Source organism: Taurulus bubalis (assembly GCF_910589615.1).
Source record: "Taurulus bubalis genome assembly, chromosome: 12".
Taxonomy (NCBI): domain Eukaryota; kingdom Metazoa; phylum Chordata; class Actinopteri; order Perciformes; family Cottidae; genus Taurulus; species Taurulus bubalis.
In genome coordinates this window covers 10,406,520-10,427,234 of record NC_136600.1, presented here as the reverse complement: position 1 = coordinate 10,427,234, position 20,715 = coordinate 10,406,520, and the positions used below count along the sequence as shown (strand labels likewise).

The 20,715-nt window shown below is 40.1% G+C and overlaps 1 protein-coding gene across 2 annotated transcripts in view; it reads right to left on the bottom strand.

Annotated features, from left to right (window-relative positions):
* Positions 1-19,075, bottom strand: part of dgkb (diacylglycerol kinase, beta) — a gene marked incomplete at both ends in the record, with an annotated part of 74,221 nt that extends 55,146 nt beyond the window's left edge. Inside the window, 8 exons of one of the 2 annotated variants that reach the window (XM_079227697.1) lie at positions 1,200-1,319; positions 1,577-1,651; positions 3,257-3,306; positions 6,506-6,643; positions 9,805-9,952; positions 10,539-10,559; positions 12,436-12,512; positions 19,006-19,075. In XM_079227697.1, the coding sequence (XP_079083823.1) occupies positions 1,200-1,319; positions 1,577-1,651; positions 3,257-3,306; positions 6,506-6,643; positions 9,805-9,952; positions 10,539-10,559; positions 12,436-12,512; positions 19,006-19,075 (699 nt within the window). The remainder of the gene's footprint in view (positions 1-1,199; positions 1,320-1,576; positions 1,652-3,256; positions 3,307-6,505; positions 6,644-9,804; positions 9,953-10,538; positions 10,560-12,435; positions 12,513-19,005) is intronic. The other variant, XM_079227698.1, reaches the window with a different exon arrangement.
* Positions 19,076-20,715: the final 1,640 nt, after the last annotated feature.

Sequence of the window (20,715 nt, the reverse complement as noted above, 5' to 3'; positions counted from 1 at the left end):
GACAATTAATAACTGCTTCATGAAATCGTTTTGTATTCTGATCGGAAAATCGTCAGCTGATCATTTCACTAAGTTGTATTTCTCCAGTTCTGCCTTCCCGTGGTAATACTATTCATTCATAAAAAATAAAAAATGACACTAAGGTCAAGATTTCTGCTTAAGCTGGTCAAATGGTTCCATCTAGTGGAAGACCACGGCAAACAGCATCAGCGGGGATACACATGTGTAGAGATGTTGTCAGGAAGCCGCAGGAGAGAGTGTGAGCCGTACTAGATAAATTATGAATTGCAGTGAATGGATTAGTAATGAGGAATATATCCTCTGCTTATAGTCCTTTCCCCCCCCTCAGATCATCAACAACAGTAGCAAGGCCTAGAAGAAGAAGGAAAAGATACAAAACACATTTCAGATTTGAAATTCTCAGAGTTTAGCTGACACTATGAACTGCAGAAATTTACAGCGAATCCGTGAGAGGTTGAACGTTATAACTACAAGCGTGACTTTAAAGTGATTAGCATAATCATCTTTGCAGAAATAAGTATAGTACAAATTTAAAAAAAAGAGCTGAAAGATAAAGTCAATTTACACTTGCATGATGCGAGAAGATTTTTTCTATTTCTTTGGAAGGCTGATGAACTAAAAGCTGTGTAGACTATTACATTTATGGAGTAAATGGCTTTGTGATTAGTTTTATCTCAGGCTAATGTTTGCAGGTTTCTTCTCATATCTTTTTGTGTGTGCATTCTAACACAGATGTCCAGCGACACATGTCATTGCTCACATGCAGTCTTTTCAATATAAACTTCTGTCTTCACATGAAACTACTCAGTTAGGTTAAGGAAAAGTGTGTCGGGTAACACTTACTAGGGAAGTAGTGTTTCTTATGGACAGAGGTTACGCGACAAATAAGTCAACTATTGAATGTTATTATTTGTTTCTACTTTGATTAAATACCAGCAATAATAATAATAATAATAATAATAATAATAATGACATTTCGCCATCAGCCTTTGTTGAAAAAAAGACAAACACAGGACAGAGGCCAGGTTGACTGTGTGTCTTTGTTGATAAATGTTTGTCTTTGATCAATCTCCGGTTGAGACAAAGAGGCAAATCAATCAAGGTGCTCCAGTTTTAATTCTAAAACTCAAACTTTGTGCGGCGTTAGCATGCGACCGGCGTCGTCTCTGTGGACTCACCGTCTCCAGGCCCAGCAACACCAGCAGCGGAATGGTGGTCATGCCTCCCTGGATCCACTCTTCCAGGGACACGGTGCCATCGTGATCGTAGTCGATCTCCTGCATCATGTCCTGGAGGATCTGCAGCGTGAACAGAGACGATAAGTCTACGATAAGGGTACAAAAATAATAACTGGACTCATGTTTCATTTCTTTTATACTCATTATATAGTGTTAAAGTTCAGCCACAAAATTGTTTGCGAAAAACAAAGAGATGCTTTTTTTTCTTCTTCAAGCTGAAGAAGTGTGTCTGGTAACCAGCAAAGAGGCTTTCTTCACAGTTTGTTAAACGCACATCATTACTGACGTCTGTTAACTGGGTGCAATGTCTCTCTTACTGGTTTGAGCTCAGTCACGTCCCATTCCAGGTACTCGGCTACGTGCATCATCTGGGAGATAATGTGCTCCAGCTCCTGCGGTGAGACCACAGACAGTCAATTACAGACTCCCAAAACACTGTGTTTACCTTTTCCGTGTATTGCAGCCTTGCAAGTGGATGCCGCTAAGTGCCCTCGGCGTGAATAGACTGATGAACGCCGCGTAATAGCAGGTTGGGAATGTCACTCTTCCGCACAGAAGAGTTGCACTGACAAAAACAAAGGCAGCGTGGGAAGAGCTCCGAGGCTGAGGGTTTAATTACAATGGTTGATTTTTCTTTGGAGGGGGTGGGTATTATTATCTAGTGTGGTACTGAATCACTATGATGCACTTCTTTAAGATGTGGAGTGCAAATTTAGAGAAAAAAAAGAAGAAAAAAGTTTTAATATTCTCTCAAATCTGAACACAATAAATCTCTCTCTCTCTCTTTTTAATATGCTCTCCCTCTTTTCATTATGCTCCCCATCCCAGCCAATACTGGGATGCATTACAATACATTACAAAATCCCTCCACCCACGTAACCCTTGTCCTCCTACACACTTTCTATAATGGGGCGCTTTCATTCATGAAATATACACTACGCCAGACTTTTCTCTTTCCCGTCATCCATCCATTCATGTATTTGTTCCAATGTTGATGCATAACATGGAGATAATAGAAGCCAACTGATTATAAGTACATTAGGGGTAAATCATACAAACATATAGAGTACATAAGTACAGAGCATCTAATATACAAGTACTCATTATGCAAAAGACTGCTATATTTATCGTACTTCACTACTGTGCAGCATTTTAATGTTGACGTGTATGCACAAAATGCTGATAATTTAATCAATAACTACAGAATGTATATTTTCTAAACTGATCAGATGTTTAACCAATACAATGTGCTCTTAGAAAGAATTAGTAAATGTTGAAGTGAACTGAACAATATTATAGGATAATGGGTAATAATTAAGTAAGATATTGTCAACATAAAACAACTACAATGTGATAATGAAAGTACAGAAACACAGAAGAATTATGTAGACGGATTCATCATTTAAAATATTTTATTTCTTTCCTTTATCTTTTCCTCTGTTGTTGTTGTTTGTCTGCTTACATATAAGGGTCATTTTACACTCGAGTGCTTTTCTGTTGATCGTTTGTTTGTTTGTCATCAAGGTGGCCGGCTTATTCGCCCCTTCCTTAAAGTAATGTTGCTATCCTTATGACAATTAATATTGTTATCATTATTTGTATTTATTGGCTACTAATTTGAAAAAGAATAAAAAAACTAAGTAAATGTACTTCTTCAAAGAGGAGTTTTTAGTTTGAGCTCCTCACTTTGGATAAATACATTTCATTTATTTGGGTTTTGACTGTTGATCAAACAAAAGAAGACATTGCCTTAAATGTAAACTATTAATTGATTAATCAAGAAATAAATCAGCAGATAAGAAGAAAAATAGTAATTTATCCTCTCATACTTTGTGTCTCTGCCTTACTTGGTTCTGATGCTCCTGATTTGAACGAATGTTTTAAAAACGGAAGTGAAGTTATACTTGTTACAAAATACTTTCACAGAAAAAACGATAATATTTCGGGGTGTTAAAAATGTTGCCCCATTACAAAAAATAAATGAAGGATATATTTACCGAGCTGTCCAAAGACCCGTTTCCATCAGTGTCATAGAGGCGAAACATAACTGTGGAGACAAAACACAAAACGTCAAACTGCACCCGACCCCAATTACCACTCAAAAGTGTCGTCATGGTAACAAACAGCTCCCACATCACAGCCGCGATTGGCTCTCGGTGTGACATCTCGATGACGCGTCCGAGCGCGACAGAGTCGCGACAATAACATCATGACCTGGCTGCAGACCATTTCCATGCTAATAGTCTACACTTAGAGCCGCTCTTACAACCCCCACCCTCCATGTTCCATGTGAGCGCAGTCAGGGTGCAGCAGACGTTGGGGTGCTGCTGACATCAGGCGCTCATGTCAGATGGCGGTTCGTCAAGCCACTAACGAGGAGCTAAGTGCCAGTTTCCTGAGGGGGGTGTGACCTTTTTTTTGTTAGGGGGGGTAAAGGGAGGGGAAGTGATGCTGGTGTCTGGCGTTGGGTGGAGGCTGATGGTGTCATGAGGTGGTGCTTGTGGTGGCCCAAAGAAGTAATAAAATGCTAAAGATTATGAGAATTAACTTCTGCCTGCAGTAAAAAAAAATGGGTTGGACAGTTTCCTCTGGGACTGTTCTCACGATAAAGAAATAAAAACTCTGGATCCATCACTGATCTTTTTTTTAATTTTTTGGCCATATCCGCTTAAACTGTCAATATATCCTGACTGCTGCACCTGGTATAGATAATCTGTGTGTGTGCTCCTAATGGCTTTTGAAGATTCCATTCTGAGGAAAACAAACAATCAGAGCAGAGGAGTCTCTCATGCAGCCGTCAGTCACGCTCTTGAAGCTTAAACGCCGATCAAACTTTCAAAATACTCAACATATGGTCAGATGACAGTTATGATATCTCACGGAAAAGTTACTCCTTCTGTTTTTGTGCGTTTTCCTACAAGAGTCCAGCAACAATGGTCAATGTCCACTCCTTACGGCATACAGTCTTTTCAAATTAAACTTCCGTCTTCACAAGAAACAACTTATAGGTTTAGGAAAAGTGTTGTGAGTTAAAATAACTTTCACACGAACAACCGTCTCTTGGGTGAAAGACCGGAATTTAGTTTGCCCTTTTCTTTGTTGTGATCATCCTATTCCCATTTGTTCTCCTATAATCTGACATCCTCACATTTTTCGAGGTTTTTTGGAAAATGTAAATAACTCGATTAAAACACATTTATGTGCAAGACAGATGTATTGAAACTGATTATGGCTGCTTAACAGTGACATATCGTGCACCTTAAATGTGTTAAAGCAATTTTACAGTGAGATCTCTCTTTTCAGTGACACCTTGTGTTGCACATCTGGCAAAAAGAAGAAAACACTCTTAATGGGACATTAAAGACTTGAACTGTATATTTAATTAAATGTATCTGTTTTCTGAAACACAATACAAGGCTTGATTCTGCCTTTTTAAAATGTTTTGTGTATGCCGTCAACTCTTTCAAAGAAATACCTGAAACAAGGGGAACTGCACTGGAGCAAGATTAACAACAGTATGTCACCTGAAGTTTTTTTTCCTTCTTCTTTTTGCTCCTTTTAAATTAATAAATTTTTTTTTTTTCTTGCTTCAAGTGCTGGATTGTCAGAATTTGCTTTCAATGATCCTGATGAAAGAAAAACCATCAGCTCAGAAACCAGAGCAGTTCAACTAACCAGCAGAGGGAGCCGTCACCTCAGAAACGACAACCGCGTGGCTCAGCGTGAGGTGGAGAGAGGCGAGGACACAGCCACAGTTAAATCCATGATGCGTTCACACACAGGCAGCATAGTTGAATTATTCAGCCGTCCTCGTGCTTAAGGACTACTCCACTCAATAATTCAGCAGATGGATAATAATTATAGCAAGCAAGTCTGATGTCCAATTAAGCAATGTTACCGTGTGAATAAATCATGTGATAAACGCAATTAAGAGACGTGGAAAGAGGTTCCAATAAAATGCGACCACGAGGCTTCAAGCGTCTCTTTGGAGAAGCTTTATGAGGAGCTGCAATGACCGTAAAACAATAAACAGTGATGATCGATAAAAAAAAAAAAGTCAGAACAGAAAGATGCCAACTTCGACTGAAAGAGCTTATAGTTATTATTTTCACCTGGGGAAAATAATAAGACGACAAGAAAGATGCAGTTTGATTGAATGCGATTGCTAACCAATAAATCCAGAGAGAACTCTTGACTTCAATGCTGAGAGAAGAAAAGAACACACACACAAAGACACTGAGACACAAAAAGACAATACAATACACAGAAAGAAGAAGCTACCTGGCGAATATTTAGATTACATTCACATAATGTACAATAATTTTATTACTTTTTCTTAAACGTGCAAAATTGCCTCCAAACGGTTCTCAATATTATGTTGCGGCTTGCAGCTAACGATGCTAACAGCGCTAATGGCAACAGTGCTGACAGAGTTAACGGTATTAAAGCACTGCAATTAGAAAGCAGAGCCTTCCAGTAAAACTTTGAATGCAGGACTTTTACTTGTCACAGATACTGCAGTATTTCTACAGTCTAGCAACTACTCCGATGTACCAAAGTGAGGTGCTCACGTTAATGCGTCTATATAAACACAACATGCATCTCCAGAAAAAAAGTTGCATCCGTCAAAAAGAGGTGCTTTCACTGACTGTTAAAATGTTATATCACAATGCAGGTAACCATGGCAACAGTAGTTCTGCTGGATGCTGCATCACCAGATCATACCGACCGAACCATGTTGAACTGCCTACAGATCAACTTTCCTTTGATTAGTGGGCCGTAGCTGCAGGTAACACACATTTTAATTTTGTATTCATCTGCCGATCATTTTCTTCAATCATTCATTGTTTTGTCCATAAAATTAAAAAATGTCCCAGAGCCCATTGTGGCTTGTTTTATCCAACCGTCTAGAACCAATAATCATGATGATAGGGTGAAAAAAACACTTAGTGTGGCTAGGTTTTTTCCACAAGCAGTAGAGCAAAGATTCCTGGTTTGCCCTCTCTCACCCTTTGTCTTTTTCACTGAGCTTCAGTCTGACATTACCAACTGCTTTCCACCCACTGAGGTTTGTCTCTAGTGACATCAATTCTGCCTCCTGATGGCTCAGTTGGCTGGATGTGTGTTTTATCTTTTCTATTTATTTATTTTGTTTCCCAGTGTTTCCTTGCATGTCTTCGATATCTGGTCGGATAGATGCTACAGTGTATGGCCAGAGGGCTCATATGATCTGGGATGACACTCACACTCGAGCTTGTCCTCAGGACGCCCGCCCTCCAGCAGCGAGAGGTAACACACGATGTCCTTCAGCTGCACAGTATCCAGAGGCAGGGGCAGAGCGGCCGTCCTCACGGGGGTCGAGCTGCCTTTGATCAGCTTCAGCCCTGTAGGGAGACGGAGACGAAAGGTCAAAACATCCTCCGGAAACGACTCTAATGTTTGCCCGATAACCTGCTGGCCCGGCTTCAGTCATACAGTCGGATTGATCAATGGTGGCCGCTGCCCGGTTCACCTAAAAGGCAAACAAATATAGTCCAGTTTGTATTCAGAGTATGTACACAGGATTTTAATGGTTACAATTTTTCAACCTGGTCTATTGGTACAGCACGGCAAAGATCATTACATCGACTCCACACTCCGGTTAGCTGGTATAACCGGCTAGTTGTCAGCCATCAAATATATTTTCTAGCTCAATATTACATACAGAGTTTTCAGTGGCACCCTGAAGCAGTCAATGACTGTAATTCAAGGTAATTAAACACAAATCTAATGCATATAGCACGAGAGTACATATTGACAATATGCAGTCATTTGAACTCCCTCCTTTGAACAGCTTTGCAATTACACAGCCACCTCGAATCATCCAATAACACGAACGTTTAAGCATCCATCCCACCTGACATCAGGTCTTGGTTGAATAAACATATCAAATGTTAGTCGCATATGCTTGTGATCTATTCATTTAAATGATGATGATTCAAGTAGTGCAAAAAAAAAGCACATATATTTGCATCCTAACAAAATGTATGAATATCAGCAAGTTATTGCAGAGTCACCAAACCTAAAGATAAAAAAAAAAAATGAAATAAAAAAATAATTAACTACTTGCAAAAACACATTACGAAATGCCGATCTTTTCATGCTTGTCCTGAAGTGTTGACGTTTCAACATTGGACATAGGAGCATCAAATGCTGTGTTTCAAAAGAGCCACGTCCATTGTCACTTTCAGAGCCATTAGGCCTTTGATTTCTCATTTAATGATATGGTACAATCCAGCATGGAAACCACAGACTGAAGGTCCCCAGCGCCTTTTGTGGGCTGAATTCTTCATCAAAAGCTCATCCTCGCTCTCCAAGTCCTCGTACTCCCATGAATCGATACCAAAGCCACTGATGTGACATAGCAAAGAAAACTGCACAGCCTGGCCTTACAAGAGCATATAAGTCCATTGTACATGTTTATAATACAATTCAACCATAAATATTTACATAAACCATAAATATGACTTGAAGTACTCGAAAGTGACTCGAGAGAGAGCTCCCCAAGTTATGGAAATATAAATGTTTATATCCCTAGCTTGATGCCACACATGATTAGCACACCTTTCTGGAAAGCTTACGACCCACGGAATCCGCCAATTGCGCCAAATCCAGAAAAAGTCTCAGCAAGATATCAAACACATTGCTTTTTTTTTTTCAGCCCAAAAACTGAAATATGACTTACTTATATATTGAACGATACTTGCTTGGTATGTATTGGTGCATCTGCTTGAACAGAACCCCTCTGTTGTGGAACCAGAGGCGTTCAAGGTCCAGGAAGAAAGTTAGGGCATTTTTGCTTTCAGCGGACCTAAACCTACGGTTCACGAAATCTGCACAAAAGGAATTACTATAAATATTTAACTTCACTTAATCAAAGTCAAACTTTGCAGTGATGCTGTTAACACATAGTGCTATTTTATAGTACAAAAGCGATATGCATAATTAAAAAGAGGAAATACATCCTGGAAGTTTTTCTTTTCCCCCCAGAAGTTTTTTTCTTTCCTGTGTTCTATCATCAACTAATAAACCAGTAACATATATACTGCTATATTAACCTCTTAACTGGTCTCATAAGTGTTATCTGTATAGTACACCTTTTGAAAGTATTTGAATAGCCCTTGTGGTTGAGGGAGATTCTGTATTTAGTATGGGTATGCAAACCATTTGGAATTTGAGAAAAATGGCCGAAGGGCTAAATAAGAATCTGCTCCTTCTTCACTACCCTGCTCTCACCAAAGAGTTTAGCTATGGCGAGTTGTTCATAAAGTCAGTGTATACAGATAAACCGTCCTCTCGCACAAGTAGTTATGCTGCTTGCTTCTTAAAAGAGCTTTTTAAAGTGGGAATAAACCATTTAAACGTGCACAGCGGTCCTATCTGTGTCGGGGGTGATGGGAGGACGCACTGTTAAAACCGGATCACTGAGGCCTAATCAACACACTGATTCAGCCCCTCACGTGCTCTGTGAGGCTATTGGGGCAAACAATAAGCATTAAATATTGAATTTACATGAACGAAACTGCAAACAAGAGGACGAATCATGTGAGGAGATGTCATTAGTTTACTTGCGTTTTCATCTACTGCAGATTTTTAGCTTGATATTAAATTCAGTAGAATTTACAATGAATGTACAGAATATTTGGGTATCTTAGTTTTTATGGAAATATGCCTTCAATTTCCAGCCGCTGAACGCTGCAAGTCACCGGGGAACGTTACTCTATTTCACAATACACTCTTCTGATCTTTTGTGCGCGACCATCTCTGCAGAATTAACCAGGGCAAAATGTAGGCAAAATTGATTTTTAGGCAATCACACTATGTCGATTACTGTATCTGTGCTTTTTTGGGATGTCAACGTCTATTCCTAACTACACACCACATCCTCAGCTGTAGTTTTTTAAGCCTGCAGCAGCTATCAACCCTAATGAGCAAAAAATACACACAATTGTTGCGTTTTCAAGAGACATCAGCATATTGATAGGTTTCCATGAATCTCTGTCAATGGAAGTCTTGCAGTTTGGTGACCGTTACACACTGGCACATGTAGGCTCTGCAGGTAGAGCTCCCCGAGCAGAAGAAATGAGCTTTTTTTTTTTAAAAAAAAGGTGCAGAATTTTCTGTTTAGTACCAATGACTCATTACCACACCAGAACGAGATATTAGTATAAATGCTGTAAACAAACAGAACCACGGCCAAGACTATTGGCAGCCGCTATACTACAATCTACATTGTGTGCCACAGGGCTGAACTTGGCAGGAAATCTGTTATCATCTAATGGCCCAAAAAACTAAACAGATAAATAAACAGAAATGCTTTTATCACAGCAAAGAAAGTAAAAGTATCCGTCTTTAGAATAAACAAATGAGTCACTGTTGCGAGGGCATAGAATAAGTGACAAACTGGCTTCACGTTAGCAACAACAGCAGGAATCAGTAACTACGAAACACCAACACGCTGTGCTAACAACTTGAGGGTTTGTTATGGTGACCCTCCTACACTCACCAGAGACTCTGGGCTTGTCAGAAGATGAGGGACTGGGCTTGGGTCCCTTGTTGCTGAATGTCATGAAGAGGTGTTGACAGAACTCTTCAGGGAGTTCGCTCTCCAGGAACGTCTGCATGAAGAGCTTAAAGCCCTCAAAGTCGATATCCTAAAGAACAAAAACAAAACAAAAAACTGCAGAAATAGAGCATGTTGTTTGGTCATGTGGAGCTGCAATCGCTGCCAAAAGGGCTTCAAGGGAACACAGATGAGTTTTAATATTAATGTTGGTGTGTTTGACCTTTAGGGAGGAAAAACAAATCGGTGATCCTTCGCAAAAATGTTTCAGAATTCATTTATCAGATTTCTGCTCTCAGAAAGATGCCTCAAGTGTTGTTTGGGCTGTGGGCGGGCAAAGAGCTATTTCAGAGGGCTTTCAATGTTTCTTCAGCGTGTGTGCCGCTTACAGCTTTGTCCATTTGTACGACTATTAGCTTAATTGGCTGTTTGTTTAAAATCTGTGAGTTGTTAATGTTGTCTTGCATTTTGCTTTCGAACAGTTATCGCTAGTTCAAGAAACACATTTAGGATGAGTAATATTTCCCTGTAAATAGATGCATATCCTCTGCAAATTACAATTACTTTTGTTTCTCATTAAAAAACTACTTGAGAGTGGATTTATCCTGCGAGAAACTTTATGAACACTCAACAAACAAAACACACCAACAATAAATTAAGGAGAGAAGAGAGATTACCTGGCTGAGGACGTCCCGCTTCTAAACATGCAGCATTGTAGAAAGAAAGAAACCCAACATGTTCATGGATGCATCATGCAGGTCATATTTTAAAATGTGCTAATATCCTTATTACACCTGTGCATGTAATAATCACAAAGACATGATGTGTGTGAATGCATGTTTACGTGACCAACTCTCTTTATTAACTTCACTAAATAAAGGGTATTATAACTACCATGGGACAATTATTAATGCATGCATAGTAAATAAAAAATAGTGTATTGCACACTGCAAAATTGAGATCCTGTTACTAAAATATTGCCTTTCATGAAAGATATGCAGTGTTTCCCCTATCGTTATAATAGGGGGGTGTGGCCCCTAAAAAAACCTGCCGCCCGCCTTTAATTTGTTTTATAATGCCAGATATCAGAAGTCATTTAAGGTTATCTTTCCTATAGAACAGGTCTACACCTCGTTCTGTTATTAAACAAAATAAACTGCTGTATGTTATTGATCATATCTACACGACAGGTTGTAGATACATGGTCGCGTCCACTTCTCTGCTCTCTGTATCGCGCATGGCTGAGTTCCGCCCCGATGCGCTGTACACAGGTGAGACACAGTGGACAGAGAGGCGAAAAATATGTCGCGTGCTTTTCACAATGGGATTTGCTGCTTTAAGCTATCACTATTTTAAGCCATCAGCGCGATCACACCAGACGCGACTTTTAAAAGTGCAGCCGCTTCAAAAACACTTGGCAAAAACGCCCGGTGCAAAACAGCCCGGTGCGCCTGTGCAGCGGGCCTGCGTGCGCAACCGCAGTGACACGGCTCGTTCGTTAGAGCTGCGCCTGGAATCCAGACGAGAGCAGCGGCCGCAGCAGGAGACGTTGTCAATAAACTGTGGTCAACTCAGACAGTTTTAGGCTGCCTTCAAAGTATACACAGGAAGTCAAAGAAAAAATGATTTCCTGTTAGTTCCGAACTTTTGTTTACTTGTAGTTTACAGATCGCATTTGGATTTATTCATGTGTTTATAAATATATATTTATGTAGAAATGTGTGTGTAGCTGCATCCTTTGTTCTTTTAATGTCTGCCTGTGAAATACATTACTAGTGGTTTTGATGTGTGTTATATGAATGCAATTTTGTATTAACAACCACACAAGATATGTTTTCAGATTAAACATGAGACGAATAGTCAACAATCCAGCGTTAAGTATTACAACTACACATAAAATACGAATTTCATCATCTCGAACAAGCCTACTGATGAGCTGTGCGACTCCGCGCCTTGTGCTTAAAGTTAGAAAATAGCTAATTGTTTTCCACAATAACATATTTACTAGTATCTCAATATTAGTTATTTTTTGATTAACTTTATTTAAATTTTTCTAACACAGTGATAGCACTTTTATTTTTTTTTGTCTGATGGAGCGATCTGGTTTACTTGAAAGGGATTGCAATGCTTTTTATTCTATTGTTTATAAAAGCGCAGATGGAGTCACTAGTACTGTGAGGTACCACTATGTAGTATGTCCGTCCGTGTGTCCCGTCCCCCCCCCCCCCCCGCCCCCCCCCGAAGCTGTAAACCTAGGGGAAACACTGATATGTAACATGTTTTTTTAGTATGCATTTCTATTTGAAGACAGACTGTTAAATGTAATGAGAAAATAATGATTCCGCAAACCCATTTAACACTACCATGCAACCTATAAAGCAAAAAAACTCAAATCTAAGTACTTTTATCATGGTGCCATACAATAACTTGTAATGCTAAAATGGCAGCTCACAATTCAGATGTGTCGAAATATTCTTTGTAAAAAAAAAAGGTGTGAACGAAGCAGAGGAGGCTCTTAGCAGAGTTAAACACTATAAACCATGTGTTACGTAATGGAGTGTAAACGGCGCATACCTCCTCTGGATTGTATTTAGCCAACACACCATCTCCATGGAACTCCTGCAGCACATCCTTCAGCTTCTTGGTTGAGTCTGAGGAAAATAAATTGAGGACAAGTTACCGTATTTGAGTGTTGTGATAGGTTTATGTTAGGAAAGTTTGGCTTATTCTCGCATAAAGCATATATTTGATACTAAACATTCATTGACAGCACAAGTTTGATTAATGCTTACATTCAGCCTCTTTGTGAAATTGCTTATGGAGGCTTGGAATGGAAATGAATCTTAGATAAATTCCAATAAGTGTGGCTACAACAAGTAGCTGTTGTTAGCAACAGGTTAGCGAACAGGCAAACGTATAAGTAGGAAATTAAATCGTAATAAAAGACTGTAATATCTTAGTTAATAATGGTAAAATATGTTTATTCTACGAGCAAGATGAGAAGATCAACATAATATCTCAAATGCACATTTGGGACAGCCCCTTTAATTCAGTGCCTTACTGTTATTTACTTTTACGCCCATTCTTTTTGGAAAATAGTCCTTAACCAAAATAACCAACAACTACTACCACCACCACCAACAGGAGACAGAACGTGGTTAGCCTAGCTCCATGACTGAAAGCAAGGAGAAATAGCTCTAGCCTAGACTAAGCCTAGCTAACCACAGACCAACAACTCTAAAGCTCATTCATTATTATGCTGCATCTAGTACTTTGTTCAACAGGTACACAGATTGCCAGGTTTGGCATCAACATGCTGGAGTCCAAAACCACCAACTGTATTTGGCATCATGGCAACAGCTGTAAGTAAAACATCTAAATACTTCTCCAAACAGCGAACCCTTCTGGCCAGTACCGAAGTAGATTGCAATACCACAGTGTAGAAATACTACGCTGTAATAGCCCTGCATTAAACATTATATGCAAGGTAAAAGTACATAAGTATTACCATCAAAGTAAATTACCTAGATTAAAAGTACTCATCATGCTGAATGGCCAAATACAGAGGAATGTTTTATTCAAATTTGTTAATGCATTAATGTGTTTATCAGTTTAATGTTGCAGCTGGTAAAGGTTGAGCAAATTTAAATTAGCCTGCTGGGTCCATTGTGAATTCATAAAAACAGTATCAAGTTACTTTATCTTAATGTATATTTATATATGACTGTATTTATTGATAATATTTTGTATTACTCTGAATCTGCAAAGTGACAAGTATCTCAAGTTCTAAAATAAATGTAGGAGTAAAAATAACAATATTTCGCTCAGAAATTAAGTGAAGTACAGTAATAAAGTAATACTCAAGTAAAGCACAAGTACCTTAAAAGTGTAGGTCTATGAACAGTACTTTTATAAATGTACTGAGTAACTTTACACCACATAATATCATCTCACAGGCATATTTCAGAGCTCTGTTCAGTTGAACAGAACCAGGCTAACGTCAGCTGCTTCTGCTCCCAGTTGCTATGCTAAGCTAGGCTAACTCCATCCTTACTCCAGCTCCATGCATTAGAGCAGCGGTTCCCAACCCCCGGGCCACGGTCCCGGTCCGTGGGTCCCTTAATACCGGGCCGCAGAGAAAGAATTTATGAAAAAAAAAAGATGATCTGTGCGTAGCCTCAAACGTAACCTCTTGACACAGGAGGTTCCGTGATACGTTTCTCCAAAAATGAAATTTAAAAGTCTGTTTCAACTCGATGTTCTGGATTAAAATCAAGGCAGAGTATACTGAGCTCGCCAAAAAAGCTCTGAAACCCTGCCTCCATTTCAACATCCTGTCTTTGTGAAGCGGGTTTTAATGAAGTTACAGAGTGCACATAAAGGTTTAAGTTACGGAGTAAAGTCAGTAGACTGGACATAAACACACATCGGCCTTTTTCTCCCGTCACCCCGAGATGAGACCGGCTCGTAGCAGATAAACAAGCTCAGGGCTCCCACTAATTCGGCGTAATGGTGCGTTGTACCTTTATGCACTTTATAATTGTCTTTATGCCGGTCGTATCATTTACGTCATATTTATGACGTCATATTTTTCACCCACCCCGTGAAGGCTGATCCATGGAAATATTGTCTGACACGAAACCGGTCTGTGGCTCAAAAAAGGTTGGGGACCGCTGCATTAGAGTGTGGTGTCAATCTTCTCCCTCTGAGAGAAAATTTAAAAGTAAACATAAAAAAAAAACAACATCATGAACATGGCATTGATGAGTTTGGAAGGTCAATAGCTAGCTAACTATAGCTATGACGCTATTTTTTATTTAGTTATTAAGATGCATTCAAACCTGCATTAACTGAGATTATTTGGAGACGCATTTCTCGCCACCTGAAGAATATGAGTCTAAAGTTCCCTCTCCTTTTAAGCTTGATAATAGACACTTTAAAAATCCCCAAAATCCAAATCAACTTGTTTTAATTAAGCTGATCTGGCTTTTATTTAATAATATATATGCAATATGTAATATTTATTTCACATGTTTTAAGAAAATAGTAAATTATTTTAGCACTCAGTTATGGACCAACATAACTCGATCAGACGGAGAGTCTCTGTGATAATTACTGCATGCTGCAGAGCGTTTATGAGCCCTGCTGCTAAATCAATTTGCTGCGCCACGGATACCAGGTTCTAAATGTTACAGAAGTTAATTAGAGGTACCATTTTATCACATGAATTGGCGGGCCTGGTTCTGCTCTCACAAGGATGCTTGTTTAAGTTAGTGCTCCATATTAGCGATCTGGCCTCTCACCTCTTCCCCGGCTTAATTAGCAAACAAAGATGTGGATCTTGGGTTCCTATAAAATGATGTCTGCTTCTCCAGCAGCTCTCCAACCGTCCATTATCTAAATGAAGCAGCCAGGGGCTGTGAGGTAAAGTTGCCGCTCATGAAACTACACAGTGTGTCACTGATTGATAATCAGCAGGTGTGTTGGGAGGTTCAGCCTTGCAGGTAAGAAAGAACTCTCTCCGGCCAATCACAGGGAAGCAGCGTGCTTGTAGGTAGGGTTGTGGCCTGTGATTGGTGGAGTTGGGGGGGGAGGCGGGTGGTTACGGAGGAAGTGACGTTGTGTGTTGTTGTTATGTGAGTGTGGGGGATGCTAAGTGACCTTGTTAGCTGTTCCGCGTGAGCTACTGTTAGCAAAGAGCCCCGTTGCCAATACTGTGAACACTCGTGCAATAAACCTGCAAGTTAAGAAAAACCAACGTCTGCGAGTCGTTACTGCAGACGTTACAATATTATTGTTAGCCGCACACAGCTTCGACTCCGCCAGGAACTGCGTCTGTACATTGACTTTACATGCAATCTACTAGTGCGAAAAATTCGCAACACTTTTGGTGTGAACGCAGCATTAGTTAGCAGACATAAGCTGTGCGACGAGTATTGCGTAACTTCACAGGAAGTTTCCGTTTCGGCAACAAAATCACTTTGTTAGGTTTTGGAGAAGTCGGGGTGGACCCGAACTTGACAGACTAACGACTCACGTGATGACCTAGGGACAAAAACGAGTCACCCTGACTAATATTTTACTTTTAGTTTCCTGGAGAAATAATTTACTTTTAGTTTTACAAAATTCCTGGGTATGTTTGCTTTGAGCGTCTTATAATGACTCGGTTTGACGCATTGTGAATGAGAACGGGTCACTCAACAATACACATTTTAACACAACTCACAATAAAACGTACAACTATACTATATACAAACGGGCAGGTACAGCACGTAAGTTATATGAACAATAAATGAGCAAATATAAAAAACAAGTGATCCCTGACGGGTCACTCTGTGTTCAATGCCTGCATGGCGACAACTGATTGGTGAGGTAATAACAGCAGATGTTCTGCAGCCATTTAAAAAAGGTGCATTTGAGCTCCTCTTAACAGCTTTTTGTTGGTCATAACGTTGCGTCGTCGCCTCCTGCACTAATAGCTCTGGACCCTTGATTTTCTGGAGGATGCATTTTTACCAACTGCGAGTAGAAATAATTGCTTCACATTGTGTGTCATCATCATTATTGACCGCCTATATTAGCACGCCGTCTACACAAAGCCATTACGTGGCAGGATGATTATGAATCCACTGATTCCCTGTCATGTTTAACATGCCCCGTTGAATTACAATGTGTTTTTCTCAATCAGGCTAATGATTTAAGCATTGTGTGGCACACAGCAATTGGAGGACAAGACTCATTCCATGTTTTTTTTAGGTTCACAAATTCAGTGAAGATAATTTATACCTTTTAGAAGTAAATCTAGAAGCCGCACTCTGCTATATGGCCATTAGCAAACATATCAGCTAGAAGAAACAAAGAATAGAAACTCTAATTGTTGTGAGTCAGATCTGAGGTGCCAGACTCGGCGAACAGCTATTAAAATGTTATGAAAGCGTGCGGCGGCTGACTTTAATGAGAAAGAAGGGAGAGCTACAGTAGGAGGCGAGATGAAGGCCGAGATGAGAAGGGAAGGTGAGGCCATGCGATGCCCATTGTTGCTGCTCGGAGAATGGGATATTTTATAACCTGTAGCTGCACGGCGCACAGAGAGTCGCCCCCAAGCCCGTTGAAACATGATTATCCAAATCCGTCTAGCGTGCACGCAGACGTGCACGCAGACTCTTTAGGCGTCTCTCGTGGCTTCGCTTTCTTATTTCACTCTGCCTTTTATTCCCAAACAGATTCAAGCTACAGCGTTAAGCCTCGCGTCCATAAAACATTTGGTTTAATTCGTCAAACTCCTTAGCCACCCACAAAAAAACAACAGCAACAACAACACAAAAATACATGGAAAACTCAGTGCAGCATCCGTTGGAGAGAGCAGGGGAGTAAGGAACAATGTTGTCACCATGGCACAGAGCAAATTAAATGTTAGATGTCATTACCAAGTCAAACAAGTAATCCGGGGTGAAAAGCATTCATTATTAAGATTCATACTCTGTGCAGTGGGTGAAATGCCTCGAAGATGTCGTGTTTGACTCTGAAAATAGCTCTGAAATATATTCGACCCTGATGCGAAAAAGCACATAGGATCTAAAAACGTTGGGACGCCTAACGACTCCATTTCTGGTCCACAGTTTGTTCCATTGTTTGTCTGCCTACAAACGATGTACCTGACTTATACTTGTATTTTCTGCCCCCCCAAAAAAATTACGTGTGTGGGTGGTGCAAAAAATCCTGCCAGGAATCGTCATATTTTCCATCCCTGGTACCATTTCAAATGATGAAACGTGTCAACATCTTGGAGCGTAACATAAACTCCAGGCGTCCAGAACACAGTCTGGTGAGCAGGGAAGCCATTTGTTGGGGTTTGCGAATGAATCATTCAGAGCCAAAGCGGCAACACGCAGATTAAATGCTTCAGCAGCTTCAGCTTCCTACATCAGCAAGACGAACATGCAGCCTGCAATTACTGTGCAACGTCAACGTTCCATCATGAGACGAACACGAGACGGTTGAGATTAACCACAGTGGATTGAGTCCCGCTGCAGTCATACGGCAGGCCGAGGAACACTCTTGTTATTGTTAACTCGGTAGATTAATGCTATCAGAGAGAATTCATGACTTGTTCTGTTAATGTGCCCCCATGTGAGAGGATGATCACTGAAGATATGAAAAGCAGATATCAAACTCATGCCATAACTTTCCAAAATAGCCAAATTGATGAAGTGAAATGTCAAAACACAATAATAATGTACTTTTTAAAAGGAAGATGAACTATAGTTTAAATCCTTGTCTAGTAACAAAACACATTTGCAATTGGTTCAAGGACAATCTCACACAGAGAGTACAGCAAAAGCAGCTACTTGTCTAAATCCCAAAATTTCTGCAGGTGAAAATAACAATTTCACCTTTTTTCACAATGAATGTTTCTCTTCGCCAACACACAAATGAAAACAGAAAATTCTCCGACGCAAATACAGTCAACAACAATTATTTGCAATCTGAACCAAATCCTCTTACTGTTTGGAAGTTTGCTTTGTCGAGAGCTTTCACTTATATTCAGCAAACCCTTTTAACTGTCGTATGTTTCAATTAAATGAGGAATTATATCTGTTCATGAGTCAGATTTGCATAATCAACACACCCAGTTTGTCAGTGGAAGTGCCAGAGCTTAAAACCAGCTGGAAACAGGGTTGAACAGTAATATACAGTGAACAGGTCATAAAACCAGAACATTTAGTTGAAATAACCTAAAACTTTCCATAGAGATGAGAGGAAATGCAGATCTGTGTGATAATATAATGTAGGTTTTGTCACTACAAGGAACCTCTTTTATATTATACTTTAGCTTAGTAGCTAGCAAAGATGCTTACATAATCTGAAATACAAATCTGTCACATTTTATTAGACGAACAAGTCCCTCAAAATAAAAATAAACACCTTTTTTTCTGATAAGCACGGATTCAAAATGAAATTTAAGGTTAAACAATATTGGCAGCAGCAGATGTTGATTTGGCTCTGAGCACCTTGAACAGCTGCAAGAAAAGCGTCATGTCACCTGGATGATGACATGTTCTTGGAGCACGCGGCCGCACACATACAGAGAGACACCTCGAGAAACAGTCGGAGGCAAATGGAGAGAGTACCTCTCCTACTCACACTGAGTGTACTCCTGGAGCAGGGCGAATTCAGCTGGGGTCAGTGTGACCCATTTGTCCTGGCTGCTCATTGTGTTCAGACCTGGTCTCTCCGCCCGCCGAGCATTCCCCGGGCAGCAGCACACGGCGGGGAGGCACACACTGGAAAACAACAACAGACGTCTGATCAGCGGTCCCGTTAGCAGATACTTTTCACTTGATGGCTGTGAAAACGACAGAGCAGGTATAAAGGGAACGCTCGTTTGAAGTCAGAGTCTGCGGGTTGTTTCTGCATCGTAAAAAGGTCAGAAATACTGTCGATACGTTAATACACAACAAGGGTGTGCCGTATTTTCCCTTTTGTGCAGTTCGTCATCCCAATGCCCTGCAAAAAAAGACCCAAAAGAACAAAATGCCAAAATATCCCTTCGTCTCTTGATTGCAAAGACTTGACATTTCAGGCTTTGACATTAATGTTTGTCAGACACTGTTGGATAAAGCCAGCGTAAAGAAACCCTCATCTTTGGAAACTAACCCTAACCTTTTTATGGATAGAAACAAATGTTAACAGAAAAGTTCAAATCCCATTATAGGAACAAGGGATAAAACACAGATGTGCACGCGAGTCTCAGTATGTCTCAGTATGTGTGCACTGCGCTAATACAGCGGTTACAGCTGATAACGCCATCCAGACACACAGCGTTATAGCGTTCACCCTCAGCCAAACACTGTTCGGTGCAGGTGTTTGTGCTGATCGTGCTTTTAGCACCAATAACTGCTAAAGCTGTCGGCTCAGCCACTATGTTGAGAGCCAGGGCCATTTGGAATTCAGCATCTTTATGCAACATTATGCTGCATAAAGATGTCATTCCAACATCTGGAAACATAATAGCGATTGGCATCATCCCATTCACTTTTTACTTTTGAAATTTTAAGTTCTTCATCAAGTATAACATTTGGAATATTCAGATTGTTTCGTGTATATACGGGAATATTTGTGAGTAATAATAAATGAATAGATTACTGGAGCGGTTTGAAGTGAAGCACCATACAATGGGAAGTGGAAGGGTTCTTGTGTGAAAGAAACTACCTGTTTGGGCATTCAAAGCTAAGTCGGTGCTTCTGTTCAAGTGACCTTGCACCAACCTGGTTGCTATGATGCACAACACAATCGAGTTCAAGCTATATCGATTTTTTTTTGTATGCTGGTACTTACATTTTGGAAGTCCAGTTTCTAGTGTTGCAATGGAGTTAAATTAGAAGCAGTCAGTATTCTTCAGCTATTTAAAAAGCACTCAAACCATCGAAGCAAACAAAATATTCAAGGGTTTGCAACCGCTGCTTAAGTCAGGTCAAGTCAATTTAATGCAAATAGCCTAATGTCAAATAATGTGCCTCAATGGCCTTCACAGTCTGTACAGCAGATCCCTAGACACTCGATTCAGATGATGAGAAACCTCAGAAGGAGTAACATCGGCCAGAATCCTCATGCAATAGATGCCGTGTGCACAGAACAACCAGCATAATACAATTACAGTATCGACAATCGAGATGAAATTATCACAGGTGGATTATAAGCGTATACAAAAGAACGGCTCCGGGAAGATGGAACCTGAGCCACACAACGGCCTCGCCACCATCGAGACAGAATGATGCACCTCACCGAAGGCAGAATACAGAACGATCAACTTACTCACTCAAATGTGTATAAATGAATACATTCACATTTATT